General features: G+C 43.3%; 1 protein-coding gene across 5 annotated transcripts in view; it reads left to right on the top strand.

The window, feature by feature from the left end:
* Positions 1-24,622, top strand: part of LOC143806074 (uncharacterized) — a 51,082-nt gene extending 26,460 nt beyond the window's left edge. For all 5 annotated transcript variants that reach the window (XM_077286010.1, XM_077286011.1, XM_077286009.1 and 2 more), the window contains 2 exons: positions 7,332-7,432; positions 24,494-24,622. In XM_077286010.1, the coding sequence (XP_077142125.1) occupies positions 7,332-7,432; positions 24,494-24,547 (155 nt within the window). In that variant the 3' untranslated portion in view covers positions 24,548-24,622. The remainder of the gene's footprint in view (positions 1-7,331; positions 7,433-24,493) is intronic.
* Positions 24,623-25,015: the final 393 nt, after the last annotated feature.

The following is a 25,015-nucleotide window of genomic DNA, read 5'->3' on the forward strand; positions in this document are numbered from 1 at the left end:
TTTTTTTTTCAGGGAGACTTTAGAAACCAAATAATATTAAAAAAACCAAAAAAAAAATAGCCTTTCTATGGCCCACTGAATGAGAGAGAGAGGTGGCACACCCAGGAGTCAAGACTGGCACACAAGCTGAAAGGGCAATATTACTCTCCCACTGTTTTTTTATGTATTTTTTGTTTTTTAAGGGAGACTTTAGAAACCCAATAATATTTAAAAAAAAAAATAAATAGGCTTTCTATGGCCCACTGAATGAGAGGGAGAGAGGTGGCACACCCAGGAGTCAAGACTGGCACACAAGCTGAAAGGGCAATATTACTCTCCCACTGTTTTTTTAGGTTTTGTTTTTTTTTTCAGGGAGACTTTAGAAACCAAATAATATTAAAAAAAAAATAAAAATAAATAGGCTTTCTATAGCCCACTGAATGAGAGATAGCACACACAGCAGTGGCACACAAGCCCTGACTGAGGCCAATATTTTTCTCCCACTGATTGATGTAGTGTTTTTGTGTTGAGGTAGAATTTAGAACACAAATCACGGAAAAAATAAATAGGCTTTCTATGGCCCACTGAATGAAAGGGAGAGAGGTGGCACACCCAGGAGTCAAGACTGGCACACAAGCTGAAAGGGCAATATTACTCTCCCACTGTTTTTTTATGTATTTTTTGTTTTTTAAGGGAGACTTTAGAAACCCAATAATATTTAAAAAAAAAAATAAATAGGCTTTCTATGGCCCACTGAATGAAAGGGAGAGAGGTGGCACACCCAGGAGTCAAGACTGGCACACAAGCTGAAAGGGCAATATTACTCTCCCACTGTTTTTTGTATGCTTTTTTTTTTTTTTCAGGGAGACTTTAGAAACCAAATAATATTAAAAAAACCAAAAAAAAAATAGCCTTTCTATGGCCCACTGAATGAGAGAGAGAGGTGGCACACCCAGGAGTCAAGACTGGCACACAAGCTGAAAGGGCAATATTACTCTCCCACTGTTTTTTTATGTATTTTTTGTTTTTTAAGGGAGACTTTAGAAACCCAATAATATTTAAAAAAAAAAATAAATAGGCTTTCTATGGCCCACTGAATGAGAGTGAGAGAGGTGGCACACCCAGGAGTCAAGACTGGCACACAAGCTGAAAGGGCAATATTACTCTCCCACTGTTTTTTTAGGTTTTGTTTTTTTTTTCAGGGAGACTTTAGAAACCAAATAATATTAAAAAAAAAAATAAAATAAATAGGCTTTCTATAGCCCACTGAATGAGAGATAGCACACACAGCAGTGGCACACAAGCCCTGACTGAGGCCAATATTTTTCTCCCACTGATTGATGTAGTGTTTTTGTGTTGAGGTAGAATTTAGAACACAAATCACGGAAAAAATAAATAGGCTTTCTATGGCCCACTGAATGAAAGGGAGAGAGGTGGCACACCCAGGAGTCAAGACTGGCACACAAGCTGAAAGGGCAATATTACTCTCCCACTGTTTTTTTATGTATTTTTTGTTTTTTAAGGGAGACTTTAGAAACCCAATAATATTTAAAAAAAAAATAAATAGGCTTTCTATGGCCCACTGAATGAAAGGGAGAGAGGTGGCACACCCAGGAGTCAAGACTGGCACACAAGCTGAAAGGGCAATATTACTCTCCCACTGTTTTTTGTATGTTTTTTTTTTTTTTTCAGGGAGACTTTAGAAACCAAATAATATTAAAAAAAAAAAAAAAAAATAGGCTTGCTATAGCCCACTGAATGAGAGATAGCACACACAGCAGTGGCACACAAGCCCTGACTGAGGCCAATATTTTTCTCCCACTGATTGATGTAGTGTTTTTGTGTTGAGGTAGAATTTAGAACACAAATCACGGAAAAAATAAATAGGCTTTCTATGGCCCACTGAATGAAAGGGAGAGAGGTGGCACACCCAGGAGTCAAGACTGGCACACAAGCTGAAAGGGCAATATTACTCTCCCACTGTTTTTTGTATGTTTTTTTTTTTTTTTCAGGGAGATTTTAGAAACCAAATAATATTAAAAAAACCAAAAAAATAAATAGGCTTTCTATGGCCCACTGAATGAGAGAGAGAGGTGGCACACCCAGGAGTCAAGACTGGCACACAAGCTGAAAGGGCAATATTACTCTCCCACTGTTTTTTTATGTATTTTTTGTTTTTTAAGGGAGACTTTAGAAACCCAATAATATTTAAAAAAATAAATAAATAGGCTTTCTATGGCCCACTGAATGAAAGGGAGAGAGGTGGCACACCCAGGAGTCAAGACTGGCACACAAGCTGAAAGGGCAATATTACTCTCCCACTGTTTTTTGTATGTTTTTTTTTTTTTTTTCAGGGAGACTTTAGAAACCAAATAATATTTAAAAAACCAAAAAAAAATAGCCTTTCTATGGCCCACTGAATGAGAGAGAGAGAGGTGGCACACCCAGGAGTCAAGACTGGCACACAAGCTGAAAGGGCAATATTACTCTCCCACTGTTTTTTTATGTATTTTTTGTTTTTTAAGGGAGACTTTAGAAACCCAATAATATTTAAAAAAAAAAATAAATAGGCTTTCTATGGCCCACTGAATGAAAGGGAGAGAGGTGGCACACCCAGGAGTCAAGACTGGCACACAAGCTGAAAGGGCAATATTACTCTCCCACTGTTTTTTTAGGTTTTTTTTTTTTTTCAGGGAGACTTTAGAAACCAAATAATATTAAAAAAAAAAAAAAAAAAATAGGCTTGCTATAGCCCACTGAATGAGAGATAGCACACACAGCAGTGGCACACAAGCCCTGACTGAGGCCAATATTTTTCTCCCACTGATTGATGTAGTGTTTTTGTGTTGAGGTAGAATTTAGAACACAAATCACGGAAAAAATAAATAGGCTTTCTATGGCCCACTGAATGAAAGGGAGAGAGGTGGCACACCCAGGAGTCAAGACTGGCACACAAGCTGAAAGGGCAATATTACTCTCCCACTGTTTTTTTATGTATTTTTTGTTTTTTAAGGGAGACTTTAGAAACCCAATAATATTTAAAAAAAAAAATAAATAGGCTTTCTATGGCCCACTGAATGAGAGGGAGAGAGGTGGCACACCCAGGACTCAAGACTGGCACACAAGCTGAAAGGGCAATATTACTCTCCCACTGTTTTTTTAGGTTTTGTTTTTTTTTCAGGGAGACTTTAGAAACCAAATAATATTAAAAAAAAAAAAAAAAAAATAGGCTTGCTATAGCCCACTGAATGAGAGATAGCACACACAGCAGTGGCACACAAGCCCTGACTGAGGCCAATATTTTTCTCCCACTGATTGATGTAGTGTTTTTGTGTTGAGGTAGATTTTAGAACACAAATCACGGAAAAAATAAATAGGCTTTCTATGGCCCACTCAGTGAGAGATGGCACACACAGGGATGGCACTGTAGCAGAAATGCCAATCTTAATCTCCCACAAAAAAAAACAAAAAAAAAAAAAAAACTGTCCTACAATTACTATCTCCCTGCAGTAATGTAAGCCAGGTATGGCAGGCAGCAATAGGAGTGGACTGATGCACAAATTAAATAAAAAGTGTGGACAAACAAAAAAGATAGCTGTGCAGAAAGGAAGGAACAAGAGGATATGTGCTTTGAAAAAAGCAGTTGGTTTCCACAGTGGCGTACACACAGCAATACAGCTATCACGGAGCCTTCTAGGGCAGCCCAATGAGCTACAGCGCTGAGGGGAAAAAAAATAAAAAATAGCTTCCACAATCCCTGCACACCGAAGGTGGTGTTGGACAGTGGAAATCGCTGCAGCACAAGCGGTTTGGTGGTTAGTGGACCCTGCCTAACGCTCTCCCTGCTTCTGACGAAGCGGCAGCAACCTGTCCCTAAGCTCAGATCAGCAGCAGTAAGATGGCGGTCGGCGGGAACGCCCCTTTATAGCCCCTGTGACGCCGCAGACAGCAAGCCAATCACTGCAATGCCCTTCTCTAAGATGGTGGGGACCAGGATCTATGTCATCACGCTGCCCACACTCTGCGTTCACCTTCATTGGCTGAGAAATGGCGCTTTTCGCGTCATTGAAACGCGACTTTGGCGCGAAAGTCGCGTACCGCATGGCCGACAAGCACAGGGGTCGGATCGGGTTTCATGAGACGCCGACTTAGCCAAAAGTCGGCGACTTTTGAAAATGATCGACCCGTTTCGCTCAACCCTAGTGGTCAGGTTTCCATTACAATTTGAAGGACAGTCTAGGGTAGTATTCCACATTGTTCTACTTATACATGATAGTAACTTTAGAGACAATATCAGGTAGGGGTTTCAACAAAGGTTCGGTTAGTTACTGGACATTCATGTAACAATGACAGTCTTCTGTGAAAACAGAAGTCACAATATGACTGCAAAAATATTGTCTTATAAAAATCCTACAAGTCATAATGTGTCTGTGATAAAGCTGCCGGTGAAGGTCGATTTCATTCACAATCTTTTCCCGCTGATGAGGTTTGGCCACACGGCTGTGTGGAGTGACTTTCACAGCATAGGTTTTATTAGTGAAAACCTCAGTCATTTCATAGCATCGAGCAAATCCCCCCTTGCCCAGGATCCTGCCCCGCATATAGCTCCGTCCGGTCAGGGGGTCAGTGATGACCTTGTAGGGTGCTGGCTGTCCAGGTCTGGGGGACTCTGGTTTGGGGGTCGCCAGCAGAGCGCTGGGGTAGGACTAGGTCTGGATATAACAGGCAGCCTCCATCTCTCATCTCTGCTGCCCGCAGCGCCTCTGACCCGGACCCCTGCCTACAGCTTTTATGAATGAGAACATGTTATACATATTTGGCCAAATCAATTTCTGCTATTGGGTAATTAAAGGGTTATTCATAAGTAGACATTTGAGAATTAAGTTTATTCAAATAACATTTTTTGCCACTTTTAGGAAGTTGCTAAGTTGAACAAAGAAGAGAAGGGCCTAAATACTTTGTCTTAGATAATGCATCTTATCAATGGCCCTACCTGACCTCGGAGGTTGGCACCTTTGATAAAGTACGTAAGTTTGATGCCCCGCTCACTGTCATCTTTCCCTAGCTGACCCTAGGGAGTTTGTAATTTCTAACCCCTTGGGTGCCAATTATTTGGGGATTTACAGTACAGTCTTTAATAGCCAATCTTCTTGGCCAGGATAGTCACCTTAGTACCCAGACTTTTGGATGTTCTGTCTTCCTTATATATACCAAAAAGGGGTGACACAGCAGCACTCTACAAAGTCCAATGTATATGCAAACACAAGATCTAACATTATTGCTGAATAAACTGTACCAAAAATGTTTTTTTTTAAGTACTTACAATAAATGAAGGTTCTTATCGCATAAATTGGCCCATTCATGTGTGCCCATAAACCACGGCAAGGTGACACTTTTCTGAGAGACTTATTGTCCTAAACATGCCTCTCTTGGGCTCTAAACCTACAGTGTGAATTGGCAAACATACCTCTTTGGGTTGCAAACCTCAAATTTAAATGGGCTTCTAGGAACCAGTGCTAATTAAAATCACCCTTGGGCTGATGGGAGGAGGGCAGAGTCAGAAAGGAGGCAACCACAACCTCCATGTTTGCCCATTCACACTGTAGTAGTGATGAGTGAGTATACTTGTTGCTCAGGTTTTCCTGAGCACACTCGGGTGACCTCCGAGTATTTATGACTGCTCGGAGATTTAGTTTTCATCATGGCAGCTGAATGACTTACAGCTACTAGCCAGGCTGAGTACATGTGGGGGTTGCCTGGTTGCTAGGGAATCCCCACATGTAATCAGGCTGGCTAATAGCTGTAAATCATTCAGCTGCCACGATGAAAACTAAATCTCCGAGCAGTCATAAATACTCGGAGGTCACCCAAGCGTGCTCGTGGAAACCCGAGCAACGAGTACACTTGCTCATCACTACACTGTAGGTTTAGAACCCAAGAGAGGCATGTATTGGATGATAGGACCCATCAGAGAAGTGTCACCTTGCCATGGTTGATGGGCACAGATGATGAATTGGCCAATTTATGCGCTAAAAACCTTTATTTTTTGTAAGTACTTTAAAAAAATATATTTTTTAGTACAGTTTATTCAGTAATAATGTTAGATCTTGTGTTTGCATATATATTGGTCTTTATAGTGTGCTGCTGTGTCCCCTTTTTGTACATGTTATGCAGTCATTGCAGTGTGCACCTATTCACACCACATGGAGGTACTAGTCAGGCTTTTTGGTTTTCTGTCTTATAATATCCTTTTTCATCTATACCAGGTGTTAATAATTACAGGACAGGAATCCCTGGGATCAGCTAGGGCAAGACGACGGTGAGCAGGTCACCAAACTTGTATGGTTTATCGAAAGGTGCCAACTTCCGAGGTCTGGTAGGGCTATTGATAGGATGCATTATCTAGGGCAAAGTATTTAGGCCCTTCCTGTTTTGTGTGGCTTACTAATAAGAAACAGTATCTAAACTGTTTGGGCCACTATAGTTACATGTAGATGTTGTTGTTTTCGGAAATTGCTTATGGAGTTCCCTTTTAAGTGTTATTAATAGTGATGAGCGAATATACTCGTTACTCGAGATTTCTTGAGCTTGCTCGGGGGTCCTCCGAGTATTTTTTAGTGCTGGGAGTTTTAGTTTTTCTTGCCACAGCTGAATGATTTACATCTGTTAGCCAGCATAAGTACATGTGGGGGTTGCCTGGTTGCTAGGGAATCCCCACATGTACCTATCCTGGCTAACAGATGTACTGTAAATCATTCAGCTGCGGCAAGAAAAACTAAAACTCCGAGCACTAAAAAATACTCGGAGACCCCCAAGCATGCTCTGGAAAACCCGAGTAACAAGTATATTCGCTCATCACTAGTTATTAATAACAGTTTAATTTTTAATTAGTGTGGATTTTTTTTAACATTTGTAATATCCTTCACATTCTTGGTAGTTTTGTTAGTCTATCACACCAAGTGGTAGTTAGTTGGGAGGGACTATCATCGCGTGTATAAAATCAGAAGCAGGAAATGCAGCAGCCATTTTTTGGCGAACAATAGAGATAGGAAGACAAAGCCATAAAAGAAACTATACAGATAGTGTGTGACAGCACAGCAGTGTGTAAGGAGAAGAGAACAGTACCAAACACTTCTTTTCAGAACAATTGGAAGCTTCAGAGTACTTTTGATTCATGACAAATTGATTCGCAGCAAATTGAATTTCCTGGGACAATTCTGTAAAGATAACTATGTTGAATTTCAAAAGATTCACTCATTTCATATATTAACCTAATAAATAATTAGACTCCTTTTCGTCAGAGTTTTCATTTTATGTTTTGGTAGATAACTTGTCACTTTTTTAATTTTTAGAGGAAGCACATCCACAAAAAGATCTCATGCCTTGGAGTATCCTTCTTATCGCTCTGGCTACAGCCTGCGGGACAGTATTAGCCTGTATTATCTGTTTTGGGGTAAGTCTTAAGTCTTTATACAATGGCGAGTTTCATAGTGTAAGATGATGAAGAAGACATTTTAAATACTAGAGATGAGCATAATATTTGCAGGACTCCAAATAGCCCTCATTTTTGCATCATGTGAAAACAAACACACAGAAGGCGAGCATGGTGTACCGGCTATGTAGGTTATTTTTTAACACCATGCACTAAAGAAAACATTTGGTGAATATCTGGTCCCTCTATTGAATTATGCGACAAAGTGAAGAGTTGCATTCAAGGAACAGCACGGATCTGCACACGTGGTGCATGGATTATAATATAGAACTAGTGCTCTGCAACAGTCGGACCAGTGTCCTGCAAAATTCTTGAGCCGACACTGGAATTCCGTGCGCCTCTGGCATTCACAAGATCTTTGTGACTTAATGACTAGAGATGAGTGAATTTGCTTGGAAAATGGTCGCCAATCTCAATTTCGGTACAAACATAGCACAATTGGAATCATGTTCGGTTTCCCGAGCATTTTTCCTCAAAGTCGGCAAAATTCGGTCACAGATCAGTAAATGTTCATGTTTCCACTAATGCTTTTGTTTTGACTTTGTCTAGGATAGTGGTGCTGTATGATGAGCGGGTGGTATGGGGGGAAGTGTTTTATGAGGAGGGGGGTGTCTAGATCAGAAGAGCGTAATTTTTTTTTTCTTTTTTTTGTTCTGTAATAACAACCCCTTCACGCCGCAGCCCTTTTTCTTTTTTCGCTCCCCTTATTCCCAGAGCCATAACTTTTTTATTTTTCCATCAATATGGCCATGTGAGGGCTTATTTTTTGCGGGACGAGTTGTACTTTTGAAAGACTCCATTGGTTTTATGATGTCTTGTACTAAAAAACGGGAAAAAAATTCCAAGTGCGGTGAAATTGCAAAAAAAGTGCAATTCCTCACTTGTTTTTTGTTTGGCTTTTTTGCTAGGTTCACTAAATGCTAAAACCAAGCTACGATTATGATTCTCCAGGTCATTACAAGTTCATAGACACCTAACATGTCTAGGTTATTTTTTATCTAAGTGGTGAAAAAAAAAATTCAAAACTTTGCTAAAAAAAATTGCGCCATTTTCCGATACCTGTAGCTTCTCCTTTTTTCAGGATCTCGGATCAAGTGAGGGCTTATTTTTTGCATGCCAAGCTGGCATTTTTAATGATGCCACTTTTGTGCATATACGTTCTTTTGATTGCCCGTTATTGCATTTTAATGCAATGTCGCGGCGACCAAAGAAACAATTCTGCCGTTTTTAATTTTTTTCTCGCTACGCTGTTTAGCGATCAGGTTAATGTTTTTTTTTATTGATAGATCGGGCGATTCTGAACGCGTCGATACCAAATCTGTGTATGTTTGATTTTTTTTTATTGTTTTATTTTGTATGGGACGAAAGGGGGGTGATTTAAACTTTTATATTTTTTTATTTTTTTCATATTTTTTAAAACATTTTTTGTTTACTTTTGCCATGCTTCAATAGCCTCCATGGGAGGCTAGAAGCTGGCATAGCCTGATCGGCTCTGCTGCATAGCAGCGATCATCAGATCGCTCCTATGTAGCTGAATTGCAGGCTTGCTATGAGCGCCAAACACAGGGTGGCACTAACAGCAAGCTGGCATCAGTAACCATAGAGGTCTCAAGGAGACCTCTGGTTACTATGCCGACGCATTGCTGACCCCCGATCATGTGACGGGGTAGGCGATGCACATTTATGGCTGCGCGACCGGAAGCAGTAGTTAAATGCCGCTGTCAGCATTTGACAGCGGCAATTAACTGGTTAATAGCGGTTGGTGAATTGCGATTTCATGCACATGTCAGCTGTACAAAACAGCTGACATGTCGCGACTTTGATGTGGGCTTACTGCCGGAGCCCACATCGAAGGGGGCGACACGACATGCGCCGTACTAGTACGGGGCATGTCAAGAAGGGGTTAATGTGTGTACAGTCCAGCAGCCTATCAAGGCACAGAAACCATCCATAATGTAATGACTCAAAGTCTTCTGTGATTGGCTGCCGAAGTCACATGTCCCTGCCCATATAAAAAGTGGATGTCTTTTTTTGCTGTCACAATTGTCTAAGTGTAAAAGCACAGAGAGGCCGCTCCTGGTGCAAGTGAACTTGTCACTTAGACTTCTTTCACACTTCCATCGGTACGGGGCCCTCACGAAGCATCGGCGCGACGTACCGACGGACGTTGTGAAAATTCGGCACAACGTGGGCAGCGGATGCAGTTTGTCAACGCATCCGCTGCCCGTTCTAAAGTCCCGGGGAGGAGGGGGTGCGCATGCGCGGTAGGAAATGCAGGACCGGACGTACGAAAAAACGTTCCCTTGAACGTTTTTTTGTGACAACGGTCTGCCAAAACACGACGTATCCAGTGCACAACGAACGCGACATATGGCCATACGTCACGATCCATCGGCAATACAAGTCTATGGGAAAAAAAACGCATCCTGCGGGCACATTTGCAGGATGCATTTTTTTCCCAAAATGGCGCATTACGACAGAGGCCAAACTAAAGAAGTGTGAAAGAAGCCTTACTTAGATAGGATCCCGTCCTGTGTGAAATTGATCTTCCAGCATCTAACTAGATTGTGCTAAAACTGTTGCAACCAGAAGTCCCTATTTGCTAATAGAAATTGTTTGGGTATAAACTGTGTTGCAGTGAGGAATCAGAAGGCTTCATTTGCTCTTAAAAATCATTAGGTCTAATTTTGGTGTTCTGCCAGGAGATCCTATTTGCTTATTCAAATTGCATGTGATAAAACTGTTTTGAAGTGAGGAATCAGGGGTCATCATTTTCTCTGAAAATCGTTTGGTTCTCTGAAAATCGTTTGGTCTAATACAGGGGTTCAGCCTGGAGGCCCTATTTGCTAATCCAAATCGTATGTGATAAAACTGTTTTGCACTGAGGAATCAAAAGGCCCCATTTCCTCTTGAAAAACATTAGGCTTAATATAAAGATTCAGCCAGGAGGCCCTAGTTGCTAATCCAATCGTTGGTAATAAACTGTGTTGCAATGAGGAATCAGAAGGATGCATTTCCTCTTAAAAATCATTAGGCCTAATATAGGATTTTGTGAGAAGCACCTTTATTCCATGGGCATCAGAGGTCTACTCCAAAGATTCACAGAATTCAGAGGAGGAAAGCATCTGCACCGATGCCCAACATTTTTTCATGTTGGATCTGGAGCAGGACGAAGTAGAGTCAGAGAAGAATCCAGACCCTCATCACCAGACATTAACCACTGGTGGAGGAGGTGATCCTGATGAGACTCAGATAACAAAGTCACACGGAGACTGTAGTGCGGTATCAGGGCAGGAAGATGAGGAGGGTGATTTTCAGGGTGAGAAGTGGGAGAATAGAGAGGAAGATCATGAGGTTGTAGATCCCACTTGGTGTGAACCCAGAGGTACGCAGCTGAGTAGCTCAGCAGAGGAGGTAAAGGATGAGGAAGACAAAGAGGTTACATTAAGGCTCCCTGCACACACACAGAGTGATGAAACCATGACAAGAACTGCATCCTCAGTCACAACTCTGGCTAAGGCTAGCATCGGTGGCAAGTCTGCAGTTCGCAGGGGCGGCAAGGGTTGCCTAGCTTGGGCCTTTTTTGAGACTGCAAGGGATAAACCAACTCACGTGATCTGCCAAATATGCCAAAAAACCCTCAGTTGATTAAAAAATTGTAATAACTTAACAACTACATGGATGAACCGACACATGCTTGATCAACGTGCCTCACTGCTCAAGCATGGGAATCTCGCTGCTCTGAAATGTAGACTATCGAGCCTCACCAACCATCAGCCATCCCATCAAAAATATCTGCTGCTTCTTCCTCCTCCATCACCATGCCAAGTGTTCTGACACAGGTCTCTGGCAGCAGAACCTTCACTTGTTTACCCCCTATAGTTGAGGTGAGTGAGAGCCCACCATCAGCTGTTAAGTGGACATGCCTGCTGTTTGTGTCACCTAGCACAACACATCTTTCTCAATCCACCATAACGTCTATGCCTGCACTTGACTCTCAGTCTAGCAGTTTGTCCTGTTCACCCTACTCCACCTTATCTCAGTACAGCAGCCAGCCCTCAGTCCTGCAGTTGTTGTCACATAGAAGAGTGTTTCCTCCTAGACATGCCAAAGGTAAGAGCTTCAACCCCTCCATCTCCAAACTGTTGGCCACAGAAATGCTGCCTTTCTGCCTGTTGGATACCGATAGTTTCTGAAATTTGATGGCCATCGCAGTCCCCCACAAAGCTGTACCTGTGCTACACCAGCATGTCGCAGACAACATCATCCATTCATGGAAAAAATCTATGTCTGCCAGGGTGCATTTCACCACTGACACCTGGACGAGCAAACATGGGCAGGGGCATTAGATTTCACTGACTGGGTACTGGTTGACTCAGGTGGCTGTGGGGGCAGGCGGTCAAGGCTTGCGGGACAAACTTCTGTGTTTAACACTTCCTCCACTACTTCTGGGTCCTCAACCTCCTCTAGGGCCTTCACCTGCATGCTCAACCTCTTCTTTAATGGGATACGTGTTTCAACAGTGCAGACAGTATCCCCCACCTTCATACTGCACAGCCAGGGCTCACCGCAATCAGCAGTGTTCAAATTAATATTCCTTGGAGATTGCAGGCACAAGAGTTGTGGACAGCTATCCAGGTAGAGCCAGGGAAGGCCTTGTGCGATAACAGTGCATACCTGGTGGCGGCCCTACATCAGGGCAACCTCACATGTGCCTTGCATGGCTCACATCTTCAACCTAGTGGTACAGCGATTTCTCCACCATTATCCCAGCCTGGATGAGCTGCTGCATAAAGCACGGTCGATGTCTGCTTACTTCTGACTATTGCACCCTGCAGGTAATCGACTTGCTTCACTACAGAGGTCTTTTGACCTACCAGTTAACAGTTTGATTTGCAATATTCCGACATCATGACATTCCACTCTCCACACGTTGCAGAGACTGTGGCAGAAGTGATGAGCCCTGTTGCAGTATGTCCTTTTTCATAGCCTGCGCCAAGGCAGTACAGACATAGTGCAAATCACGCTTGCTGAGTGGGCACAGATGAAGGACCTCTGCACCATTCTGCACAGTTTCGAAATGGCTACTAAGATGGTTAGCACTGACAATGCCATTTTCAGCAACTTTACTCCGGTCATCTTTAAGCTGGAGCACACTTTGAATAGTCTGCGTGAGGAGGGGGTGGTCCGAGAGGAAGAGGTGGAAGCACAGGAGGATGCCGAAGGGATAACAATATTTCTAAGTCCCAGACTGTCATCACACAGTCGGGTGCCATGGGAGGGTGGATTACAGTGATCAAGGGGGCTCATAGTACCAGACAAGCAATTAGGGAAGGTGCAGGAGCTGAACAAAATGAGCAAGATATGGATCTCCAAGGACTTTTGCACCCCAGTCACAGAATGGGCAGACTTGGCGATGCTGTCGTTTTTAGTGAGCTGCATTAATCTTGCATAATTGCTGTCTGTAACACCATTTTCATGCTTTCTGTGCCTGATGTTGCTACTGCTGCTGATCTTACAAACAATTTTTTGAAATGTGGGGACTCCAAGTTAGGTCTCCATCTGGTGTGTTGCCTCTAGTATAAAGGGTGTCAGAGGCATATCACACTGTTTCTACTCTATGAAAATTGATGCCTCTTTAGTGGTGAGTGGCAATAATTTTTTGAAATGTGGAGACTCCAAGTTGGGTCTCCATCTGGTGGATTGCCTGTAGTGGAAGGTGTGTCAGAGGCCAATTATGCTAATTTTACTCTGTGGAAATTTATGCCACTTTATTGATGTGTGACAATAATTTTTTGAAGTGTGGAGAATCCAAGTTGAGTCTTCATCATGTCTGTTGCCAGTAGAATTAGGGCTCCCAGACTGGCAGGACTTCATCTACTTTCACTCAACTACTTGTGTTACTATCCTTACATTTTTCTACCAATAGTAGTCTATGAAACTGATGTTTGTGCTATATTAGTGTGGCTGGGAAAAAAATTTAAAGCCTTTGCATGAGGTATCAGGGCTCCCAGCAAAGAAGGCTTACACCGCTCCCTTAACCACCAGGTCTTAGTTTAAACTTCAATTCAAAGCTGTAAATACTGGACCAGACCCTGATACCTCATGCATGGCCCATGGCTGACTGCTGCTGTGCCATTAGCAAATTTCTACTGTGGGTCAATTGATGCCACTTCTCTTGCTGTCTGCCCCTAATTTTAACTGTTTGGGAATCTTTTTCTCACCCATTAAGGTGTTGTATATACGTTTGGTTTGGCCTCTCATTGAATATAATGGGGTTCAGGTATGTTCGTCAAACTGTTTGGCAAACCGAACCCATCCTTGATTCTCTATGAATGACATCTGTTATGACCCCAATGGCGAGGGTCTCAGAGGAACAAGTAAGTCTGCGAAGTACAAAAATCCAGCTCATAGGGCAGTGGTAACTGGGTTGACCATATATCTACTCCTAACGCCAACACTAGAAGTAGCCGGGGAACATGCCTACGTTGGTCGCTAGATGTCTCGCGCCAGCCGGAGGACTAACTACCCCTAGAAGAGGAAAACAAAGACCTCTCTTGCCTCCAGAGAATAGACCCCAAAAGTTGGATACAAGCCCCCCACAAATAATAACGGCGAGGTAAGAGGAAATGACAAACACAGAGATGAACTAGGTTTAGCAAAGAGAGGCCCACTTACTAATAGCAGAATGTAGTAAGATAACTTATATGGTCAACAAAAACCCTATCAAAAATCCACACTGGAAATTCAAGAACCCCCGAACCGTCTAACGGCCCGGGGGGAGAACTCCAGCCTCCCTAGAGCTTCCAGCAAGGTTAGGATACAGATTATGTACAAGCTGGACAAAAATGCAAACAAAAACAAATAGCAAAAAGCAAGAAAGCAGACTTAGCTGAATCTAGCAGGAACCAGGATCAGTAGACAAGAGCACAACAGATTAGCTCTGATTACAACGTTGCCAGGCATTGAACTGAAGGTCCAGGGAGCTTATATAGCAACACCCCTGACCTAACGACCCAGGTGAGCATACAAGGGATGGCAGACATTCCCAGAGTCAAATCACTAGTAACCACTAGAGGGAGCCAAAAAGGTAAATTCACAACAGTACCCCCCCCTTAGTGAGGGGTCACCGAACCCTCACCAAGACCACCAGGGCGATCAGGATGAGCCGTGTGAAAGGCACGAACCAAATCGGCCGCATGCACATCAGAGGCGACCACTGTCATGGTTCTCAATGGCAAGAGAACGTAGTAAAGCATACAAAAAGGACTAGCTCTTGGAAGATGGGAACTCGAGCTGACTGTGAGCTAAACCTACCGCACAAATAACAGTGGCCGGTTAGCGTGCCTACGTTTTATCCCTAGACGCCCAGCGCCAGCCGGAGAACTGACTGACCCTAGCAGAGGAAAATACAGACCTGGCTTACCTCTAGAGAAATTTTCCCCAAAAGGCAGACACTAGCCCCCACATATATTGTCGGTGATTTCAGAGGAAATTAACATACGAAGTATGAAGATAGGTTTAGCAAATTGAGGTCCGCTTACTAGATAGTAGGAAGACAGAAAAGGGAACTTCACAGTCAGCTGAAAACCCTTTCAAAACACCATCCTGGAATTACTTTAAGACTCTAATATCAACTCATGACACCAGAGTGGCAATTCCAGCTCACAAGAGCTTCCAGCCTCAGAAATAAACAATCACAGAGAACTGGAACAAAAATGCAAAACAAACTTAGGACTACAAGTCCAACTTAGCTGATAGTAGTCTAGGAGCAGGAACATGCAACAGAAAGGCTTCTGGTAACATTGTTGGCCGGCATAGAAATGACTGAGGAGCAAGGCTAAATAGACAACTCCCACATCCTGATGGAAACAGGTGAACAGAGGCGATGAAGCACACAAGTTCAGAACCACCAGTGACCACCGGGGGAGCCCAGAAACCAAATTCACAACAGTACCCCCCCCTCAAGGAGGGGGCACCGAACCCTCACCAGAACCACCAGGGCGATCAGGATGAGCCCTATGAAAGGCACGGACCAAATCGGAGGCATGAACATCAGAGGCTGTCACCCAAGAATTATCCTCCTGACCGTAGCCCTTCCACTTGACCAGATACTGAAGTCTCCGTCTGGAAACACGGGAGTCCAAGATCTTCTCGACAACGTACTCCAACTCACCCTCAACCAACACCGGAGCAGGAGGCTCAACGGAAGGCACAACCGGTACCTCATACCTGCGCAACAATGACCGATGGAAGACATTATGAATAGAAAAAGATGCAGGGAGGTCCAAACGAAAGGACACAGGGTTAAGAATCTCCAATATCTTGTACGGGCCGATGAACCGAGGCTTAAACTTAGGAGAAGAAACCTTCATAGGGACAAAACGAGAAGACAACCACACCAAGTCCCCAACACAAAGACGAGGACCAACACAACGACGGCGGTTGGCAAAATGCTGAGTCTTCTCCTGGGACAACTTCAAATTGTCCACCACATGCCCCCAAATCTGATGCAACCTCTCCACCACAGCATCCACTCCAGGACAATCCGAAGACTCCACCTGACCGGAAGAGAAACGAGGATGAAACCCCGAATTACAGAAGAAAGGAGAAACCAAGGTGGCAGAACTAGCCCGATTATTGAGGGCAAACTCCGCCAAGGGCAAAAAGGCAACCCAATCATCCTGATCCGCAGACACAAAACACCTCAAATAAGTCTCCAAGGTCTGATTAGTTCGCTCGGTCTGGCCATTAGTCTGAGGATGGAAAGCAGACGAAAAAGACAAATCAATGCCCATCCTAGCACAGAACGCTCGCCAAAATCTAGACACGAATTGGGTTCCCCTGTCAGACACGATATTCTCCGGAATACCATGCAAGCGAACCACATTTTGAAAAAACAGAGGAACCAACTCGGATGAGGAAGGCAATTTAGGCAAGGGAACCAAATGGACCATCTTAGAAAAACGGTCACACACCACCCAGATGACAGACATCTTCTGAGAAACAGGGAGATCAGAAATAAAATCCATGGAGATGTGAGTCCAAGGCCTCTTCGGAATAGGCAAAGATAACAACAATCCACTAGCCCGAGAACAACAAGGCTTGGCCCGAGCACAAACATCACAAGACTGCACAAAACCTCGCACATCTCGCGACAGGGAAGGCCACCAGAAGGACCTAGCCACCAAATCCCTGGTACCAAAGATTCCAGGATGACCAGCTAACGCAGAAGAATGGACCTCCGATATGACTCTACTGGTCCAATCATCAGGAACAAACATTCTACCAGGCGGGCAACGATCAGGTCTATCCGCCTGAAACTCCTGCAAGACCCGACGCAAGTCTGGGGAAACAGCAGATAATATCACTCCATCCTTAAGGATACCTGTAGGTTCAGAATTACCAGGGGAATCAGGCTCAAAACTCCTAGAAAGGGCATCCGCCTTCACATTTTTAGAACCCGGTAGGTAAGAAACCACAAAATTAAACCGAGAGAAAAATAACGACCAGCGCGCCTGTCTAGGATTCAGGCGCCTGGCAGACTCAAGATAAATCAAATTCTTGTGGTCAGTCAATACCACCACCTGATGTCTAGCCCCCTCAAGCCAATGACGCCACTCCTCAAAAGCCCACTTCATAGCCAAGAGCTCCCGATTACCAATATCATAATTTCGCTCAGCGGGCGAAAATTTACGAGAAAAGAACGCGCAAGGTCTCATCACGGAGCAGTCGGAACTTTTCTGCGACAAAACCGCCCCAGCTCCGATTTCTGAAGCGTCGACCTCAACCTGAAAAGGAAGAGTAACATCAGGCTGACGCAATACAGGGGCGGAAGAAAAGCGGCGCTTAAGCTCCCGAAAGGCCTCCACAGCAGCAGGGGACCAATCATCAACATCAGCACCCTTCTTAGTCAAATCAGTCAACGGTTTAGCAACATCAGAAAAACCAGTTATAAATCGACGATAAAAATTAGCAAAGCCCAAAAACTTCTGAAGGCTCTTAAGAGAAGAGGGCTGCGTCCAATCACAAATAGCCTGAACCTTGACAGGGTCCATCTCAATGGAAGAGGGGGAAAAAATGTACCCCAAAAACGAAATCTTTTGAACCCCAAAAACGCACTTAGAACCCTTTACACACAAGGAATTAGAGCGCAAAACCTGAAAAACCCTCCTGACCTGTTGGACATGAGAGTCCCAGTCGTCCGAAAAAATCAAAATATCATCCAGATACACAATCATAAATTTATCCAAATATTCACGGAAAATGTCATGCATAAAAGACTGAAAGACTGAAGGGGCATTTGAAAGACCAAAAGGCATTACTAAATACTCAAAATGGCCCTCAGGCGTATTAAATGCGGTTTTCCACTCATCCCCCTGCTTAATTTGCACTAAATTATACGCCCCATGAAGATCAATCTTAGAGAACCACTTGGCCCCCTTTATTCGAGCAAACAAATCAGTAAGCAGTGGCAAAGGATACTGATATTTAACCGTGATTTTATTCAAAAGCCGATAATCAATACACGGCCTCAAAGAGCCATCTTTTTTAGATACAAAGAAAAAACCGGCTCCTAAGGGAGATGACGAAGGACGAATATGTCCCTTTTCCAAGGACTCCTTAATATATTCCCGCATAGCAGCGTGTTCAGGCACAGATAGATTAAATAAACGACCCTTTGGAAACTTACTGCCCGGAATCAGATCTATTGTACAATCGCAATCTCTGTGCGGAGGTAGTGAACCAAGTTTAGGCTCCTCAAAAATGTCACGATAATCAGATAAAAATTCCGGAATCTCAGAGGGAATAGATGACGAAATGGAAACCAAAGGTACGTCCCCATGAGTCCCCTGACATCCCCAGCTTAACACAGACATAGCTTTCCAGTCGAGGACTGGGTTATGAGATTGCAGCCATGGCAATCCAAGCACCAACACATCATGTAGATTATACAACACAAGGAAGCGAATAATCTCCTGGTGATCCGGATTAATACGCATAGTTACTTGTGTCCAGTATTGTGGTTTATTACTAGCCAATGGCGTGGAGTCAATACCCTTCAGAGGTATAGGAACTTCCAGAGGCTCTAAATTAAACCCACAGCGTTTGGCAAAGGACCAATCCATAAGACTCAAAGCGGCGCCAGAGTCGACATAGGCGTCCGCGGTAATAGACGATAAAGAGCAAATCAGGGTCACAGATAGAATAAACTTGGACTGTAAAGTACCAATTGAAACAGACTTATCAACCTTCTTAGTACGTTTAGAGCATGCTGATATAACATGAGTTGAATCGCCACAATAGAAGCATAACCCATTTTTTCGCCTAAAATTCTGTCGTTCGCTTCTGGACAGAATTCTATCACATTGCATAATCTCTGGCGCCCTCTCAGTAGACACCGCCAAATGGTGCACAGGTTTGCGCTCCCGCAAACGCCGATCAATCTGAATAGCCATTGTCATGGACTCATTCAGACCTGCAGGCACAGGGAACCCCACCATAACATCTTTAATGGCATCAGAGAGACCCTCTCTGAAATTCGCCGCCAGGGCGCACTCATTCCACTGAGTAAGCACAGACCACTTACGAAATTTTTGGCAGTATATTTCAGCCTCATCTTGCCCTTGAGACAGGGCCATCAAGGCTTTTTCAGCCTGAATCTCTAAATGAGGTTCCTCATAAAGCAACCCCAAAGCCAGGAAAAACGCATCCACACTGAGCAACGCAGGATCCCCTGGTGCCAAAGCAAATGCCCAATCCTGAGGGTCGCCCCGGAGCAAGGATATTACAATCCTGACCTGCTGTGCAGGATCTCCAGCGGAGCGAGATCTCAGAGACAAAAATAATTTACAACTATGTTTGAAATTCTGGAAGCGAGATCTATCCCCGGAGAAAAATTCAGGCAAAGGTACTCTAGGTTCAGATATAGGAGCATGAATTACAAAATCCTGTAAACTTTGAACCTTCATAGCGAGATTGTTCAGACCTGTAGCTAAACCCTGAGGATCCATTTTCATCAGGTGAAGTCAGAACCATTCAAGGATTAGAAGGAGAGAGAGACGAAGGCTGCAGTAAGCAGAGAAGCTAGTAAATCAACTAATGAGCAAACTCAGAAAAAAAAAAAAAAAAAAAATTCTCTGCAGACTTCTTTTCTCTCCTTTCTTCTGCCAATAATTTTAACCCTTGGTCCGGCCAAACTGTCATGGTTCTCAATGGCAAGAGAACGTAGTAAAGCATACAAAAAGGACTAGCTCTTGGAAGATGGGAACTCGAGCTGACTGTGAGCTAAACCTACCGCACAAATAACAGTGGCCGGGTAGCGTGCCTACGTTTTACCCCTAGACGCCCAGCGCCAGCCGGAGAACTGACTGACCCTAGCAGAGGAAAATACAGACCTGGCTTACCTCTAGAGAAATTTTCCCCAAAAGGCAGACAGTAGCCCCCACATATATTGTCGGTGATTTCAGAGGAAATTAACATACGAAGTATGAAGATAGGTTTAGCAAATTGAGGTCCGCTTACTAGATAGTAGGAAGACAGAAAAGGGAACTTCACAGTCAGCTGAAAACCCTTTCAAAACACCATCCTGGAATTACTTTAAGACTCTAATATCAACTCATGACACCAGAGTGGCAATAGACAAGGGCAGGGAATCTCCATGAATTCCATGGCAGCCCCAACTTGACACCGACATTGCCTTCCAGTCCAAGACTGGATTATGGGTCTGTAACCATGGCAAACCCAAAACAACCAAATCATGCATCTTATGCAGAACAAGAAAACGTATCACCTCCCGATGTTCGGGAGTCATGCACATGGTAACCTGTGTCCAAAACTGCGGTTTATTTTTTGCCAAAGGCGTAGCATCAATACCCCTAAGAGGGATAGGATTTTCTAATGGCTCCAGAACAAAACCGCAGCGCTTGGCAAATGACAGATCCATCAGACTCAGGGCAGCACCTGAGTCTACAAACGCCATGACAGGATACGATGACAGTGAGCAAATCAAAGTTACAGATAGAATAAATTTAGGTTGCAAATTACCAATGGCGACAGGACTAACAACCCTAGTAAGACGTTTAGAGCATGCTGAGATAACATGTGTAGAATCACCACAGTAGTAACACAAGCCATTCTGGCGTCTATGAATTTTCCGCTCATTTCTAGTCAGGATTCTATCACATTGCATTAAATCAGGTGCCTGTTCAGACAACACCATGAGGGAATTTGCGGTTTTGCGCTCCCGCAACCGCCGGTTGATTTGAATTGCCAGGGCCATGGAATCATTCAGACCTGTGGGAATGGGAAAACCCACCATCACATTCTTAATGGCTTCAGAAAGGCCATTTCTGAAATTTGCAGCCAATGCACACTCGTTCCACTGGGTCAGCACGGACCATTTCCGAAATTTTTGGCAATACACTTCAGCCTCGTCCTGGCCCTGAGACATAGCCAGCAAGGCTTTTTCTGCCTGAATCTCAAGATTGGGTTCCTCATAAAGCAAACCGAGCGCCAGAAAAAACGCATCAATATCAGCCAATGCCGGATCTCCTGGCGCCAGCGAGAAGGCCCAATCCTGAGGGTCGCCCCGTAAAAAAGAAATAACAATTTTCACTTGCTGAGCGGAGTCTCCAGATGAACAGGGTCTCAGGGACAAAAACAATTTACAATTATTCCTGAAATTTCTAAATTTAAATCGGTCTCCGGAAAACAGTTCAGGAATCGGTATCTTAGGTTCTGACATAGGATTTCTGATAACATAATCTTGTATGCCCTGCACACGAGCAGTAAGCTGGTCCACACCTGTAATCAAGGTCTGGACATTCATGTCTGCAGCAAACACAAGCCACTCAGAGGTAAAGGGGAAAAGAAAAAAAAAATGAGAAAGAGAAAAAAAAAAAAACTCAGAATTTTCTTTCTTATAATCCCGCTTCTGCAATGCATTTAACATTTAATACTGGCCTGGCAAACTGTTATGACCCCAATGGCGAGGGTCTCAGAGGAACAAGTAAGTCTGCGAAGTACAAAAATCCAGCTCATAGGGCAGTGGTAACTGGGTTGACCATATATCTACTCCTAACGCCAACACTAGAAGTAGCCGGGGAACATGCCTACGTTGGTCGCTAGATGTCTCGCGCCAGCCGGAGGACTAACTACCCCTAGAAGAGGAAAACAAAGACCTCTCTTGCCTCCAGAGAATAGACCCCAAAAGTTGGATACAAGCCCCCCACAAATAATAACGGCGAGGTAAGAGAAAATGACAAACACAGAGATGAACTAGGTTTAGCAAAGAGAGGCCCACTTACTAATAGCAGAATGTAGTAAGATAACTTATATGGTCAACAAAAACCCTATCAAAAATCCACACTGGAAATTCAAGAACCCCCGAACCGTCTAACGGCCCGGGGGGAGAACTCCAGCCTCCCTAGAGCTTCCAGCAAGGTTAGGATACAGATTATGTACAAGCTGGACAAAAATGCAAACAAAAACAAATAGCAAAAAGCAAGGAAGCAGACTTAGCTTAATCTAGCAGGAACCAGGATCAGTAGACAAGAGCACAACAGATTAGCTCTGATTACAACGTTGCCAGGCATTGAACTGAAGGTCCAGGGAGCTTATATAGCAACACCCCTGACCTAACGACCCAGGTGAGCATACAAGGGATGGCAGACATTCCCAGAGTCAAATCACTAGTAACCACTAGAGGGAGCCAAAAAGGTAAATTCACAACAGACATCTGAGTGCGACACATCATGACTAGTGTTGAGCGATACCTTCCGATACTTGAAAGTATCGGTATCGGATAGTATCGGCCGATACCCGAAAAATATCGGATATCGCCGATACCGATACCCGATACCAATACAAGTCAATGGGACACAAGTATCGGAAGCTATCCTGGATGGTTCCCAGGGTCTGAAGGAGAGGAAACTCTCCTTCAGACCCTGGGATCCATATTCATGTAAAAAATAAAGAATTAAAATAAAAAATATGGATATACTCACCCCTCCGGAGGCCCCTGGACCTTACCGATGTAACCGGCAGCCTCCGTTCCTAAGAATGAGGAGTTTAGGACCTTAAATGACGTCGCGGCTTGTGATTGGTCACGTGACCGCTCATGTGACCGCTCACGCGACCAATCACAAGCCGCGACGTCATCGCAGGTTCTAAACTCCTCATTCTTAGGAACGGAGGCTGCCGGTTACATCAGTAAGGTCCAGGGGCCTCCGGAGGGGTGAGTATATCCATATTTTTTATTTTAATTCTTTATTTTTTACATGAATATGGATCCCAGGGCCTGAAGGAGAGTCTCCTCTCCTCCAGACCCTGGGAACCATACACTGGGAACTTCCGATTCCGATTTCCAATATCACAAAAATATCGGAACTCGGTATCGGAATTTTGATACCGCAAGTATCGGCCGATACCCGATACTTGCGGTATCGGAATGCTCAACACTAATCATGACATTCGAGCCCTTGTAGATGCCAGAGGCACCCAGAATGTTGGAATTTAAGTGTCGGTGGAGGAAGTTTGCAGAACCCCAGTTGCTATGGAATACCGGACCAGGATCTTGCAAATATTTGATCTCATCTTTATTAATTACTAGCTATGTATAATTAACTATAACATACAGTATATCCCGCTTACCTACTCATTTCAGCACATTACATATAAACTGTGTATCCCTTGAGTATCCTATAATCATGATTTGTGATATTTACAATTGCTTGCTGTAGGATTCTGAGTAATAAAATGTCAGATAGGATGTGCCAGCTCTAGGGCATAATAATAAAATGGCCACTGAGGGAAAGCCAATGTCTGCTAAGCCCTGAGAACTTTGTTTTTAACTGCTTCAGTTAAGGGTGTAATTTGGGTGCTGCCCTTGACATGCATGCTGCTGAACATACCACAGGCTGCAGTCTTGCCTCTCCTGTGCCTTATATCTGCATCTTCATCTCCTGCTCACAATTTGTAAAAAATCTATATACTAAAACTAAAGTCACTGACATGTATAATCTGGTGATACTTGGTCACGGCAGGATTTAGTACTGCTTAATAGAGACGAGCAGATCTGGAAAACATTTGAATTGATCAGTTTGCATGGTTTTACCCAGGAAACTTGATTCACGGAGAAGTTATTCCCAACAAATGTATTGTCCCTTATTATGCTTTGAAGTCTCTCCAGTTCCTATTGATTAATAAGTGTATAATGTAAAAAATAGAAGAAATGCTTCTACTCACCTCATTGCTCACCTCTCTGGACCCTCCACTCCTCAGTCTCACCCAATCAGTGCTCTTCTCCTCTTCTAATCCCCACTTCGAGAACTGAAATCCCCAAGTGTCTTACAATTAGCTCAGAGTTATGGTTCTGATGAGGCCCAGGATGGTTTTGCACAATCCACGATGTGATGACCTTCCTTGCATGAGCAGAACCACCCTGGGTGTCATCAAAACCACAAGTTCCAGCTCAGTGTGAGAGGCCTGAGGATTTCAGCACGAGGGGGAGGATCAGAAGATGCAACGAGGGCTGGACGGTGACAGTGAGGAGAGGACGGGCCAGAGAGGTGAGCAGTGAGGTGAGTATAAGGATATTTTTAACTTTTTTTTTTTTTACTTTTCACTGTTCAAAAAATAGTCAACAGCTTCCATTTTGCTGAATCAGAGCTGACGTGAATTATTAGAAATCTACATTTTGGTGCATGCATATTTTCATAAAATTTGAGTAGAATGCAATTCAGCAAAAAGTTATTTGCTCATCTCTACTAGTTACTTGTTGGCAGACATTTATTCATATCATGAAGATTGACGACCAAAGCTGGATAATTCTATATTCTTGTAGGCACTGCCTTGAACTTATTGACTTGGGAATGTCTATTATTTATTTCTAGATGGGCACTCACATGTTAGCATAGGGCTTATTTCTTGCTGGAGGAGCCCTGATTGTGATATAAATGGTAACATATACTGTATTTATGCTTCTTTACATTATAAATCTATATTTTCATTTTCTTTCAGTGTATACGGCGTAAAAAGAGATTTCGCCACATATATGTTGTACACGAGCCATGAAGGGTGTATTTCTGAGAACTACAAGGAAATTTCTGAATATTTCATCTTCCAAAAAAATAAATATTTTGTTTATGATTATGAGTGTTTTTTATTACTTGCCTGTATTACAGTCTACAGAGGTGTCAGAACCGAATTTGTCATTTATCTGTCTAGTTTTTGAAATTTTGGCTTCAGTCTTACTGAATATTCCTGATTTTTGTTGATATCACCGCACAGTTGTCCACATGACAAACTCATTTCTGCTATATATATGTATGTATGTATGTATGTATATATATATATATATATATATATATATACATATATATATATAGCAATTTTTACCTTTATTTTTAATTGTATATGGTCATTCATGAAATTATAAGGTAAGACATTTATGGCTTGTGATATAATGGGGCGTGGTGGACAACTCTGTTTCCACATGGATCCAAAGCTGAGTAGGGAACCTCTGCATGGAATTATTATGTT

Source organism: Ranitomeya variabilis, chromosome 2, assembly GCF_051348905.1.
Source record: "Ranitomeya variabilis isolate aRanVar5 chromosome 2, aRanVar5.hap1, whole genome shotgun sequence".
Lineage (NCBI taxonomy): Eukaryota > Metazoa > Chordata > Amphibia > Anura > Dendrobatidae > Ranitomeya > Ranitomeya variabilis.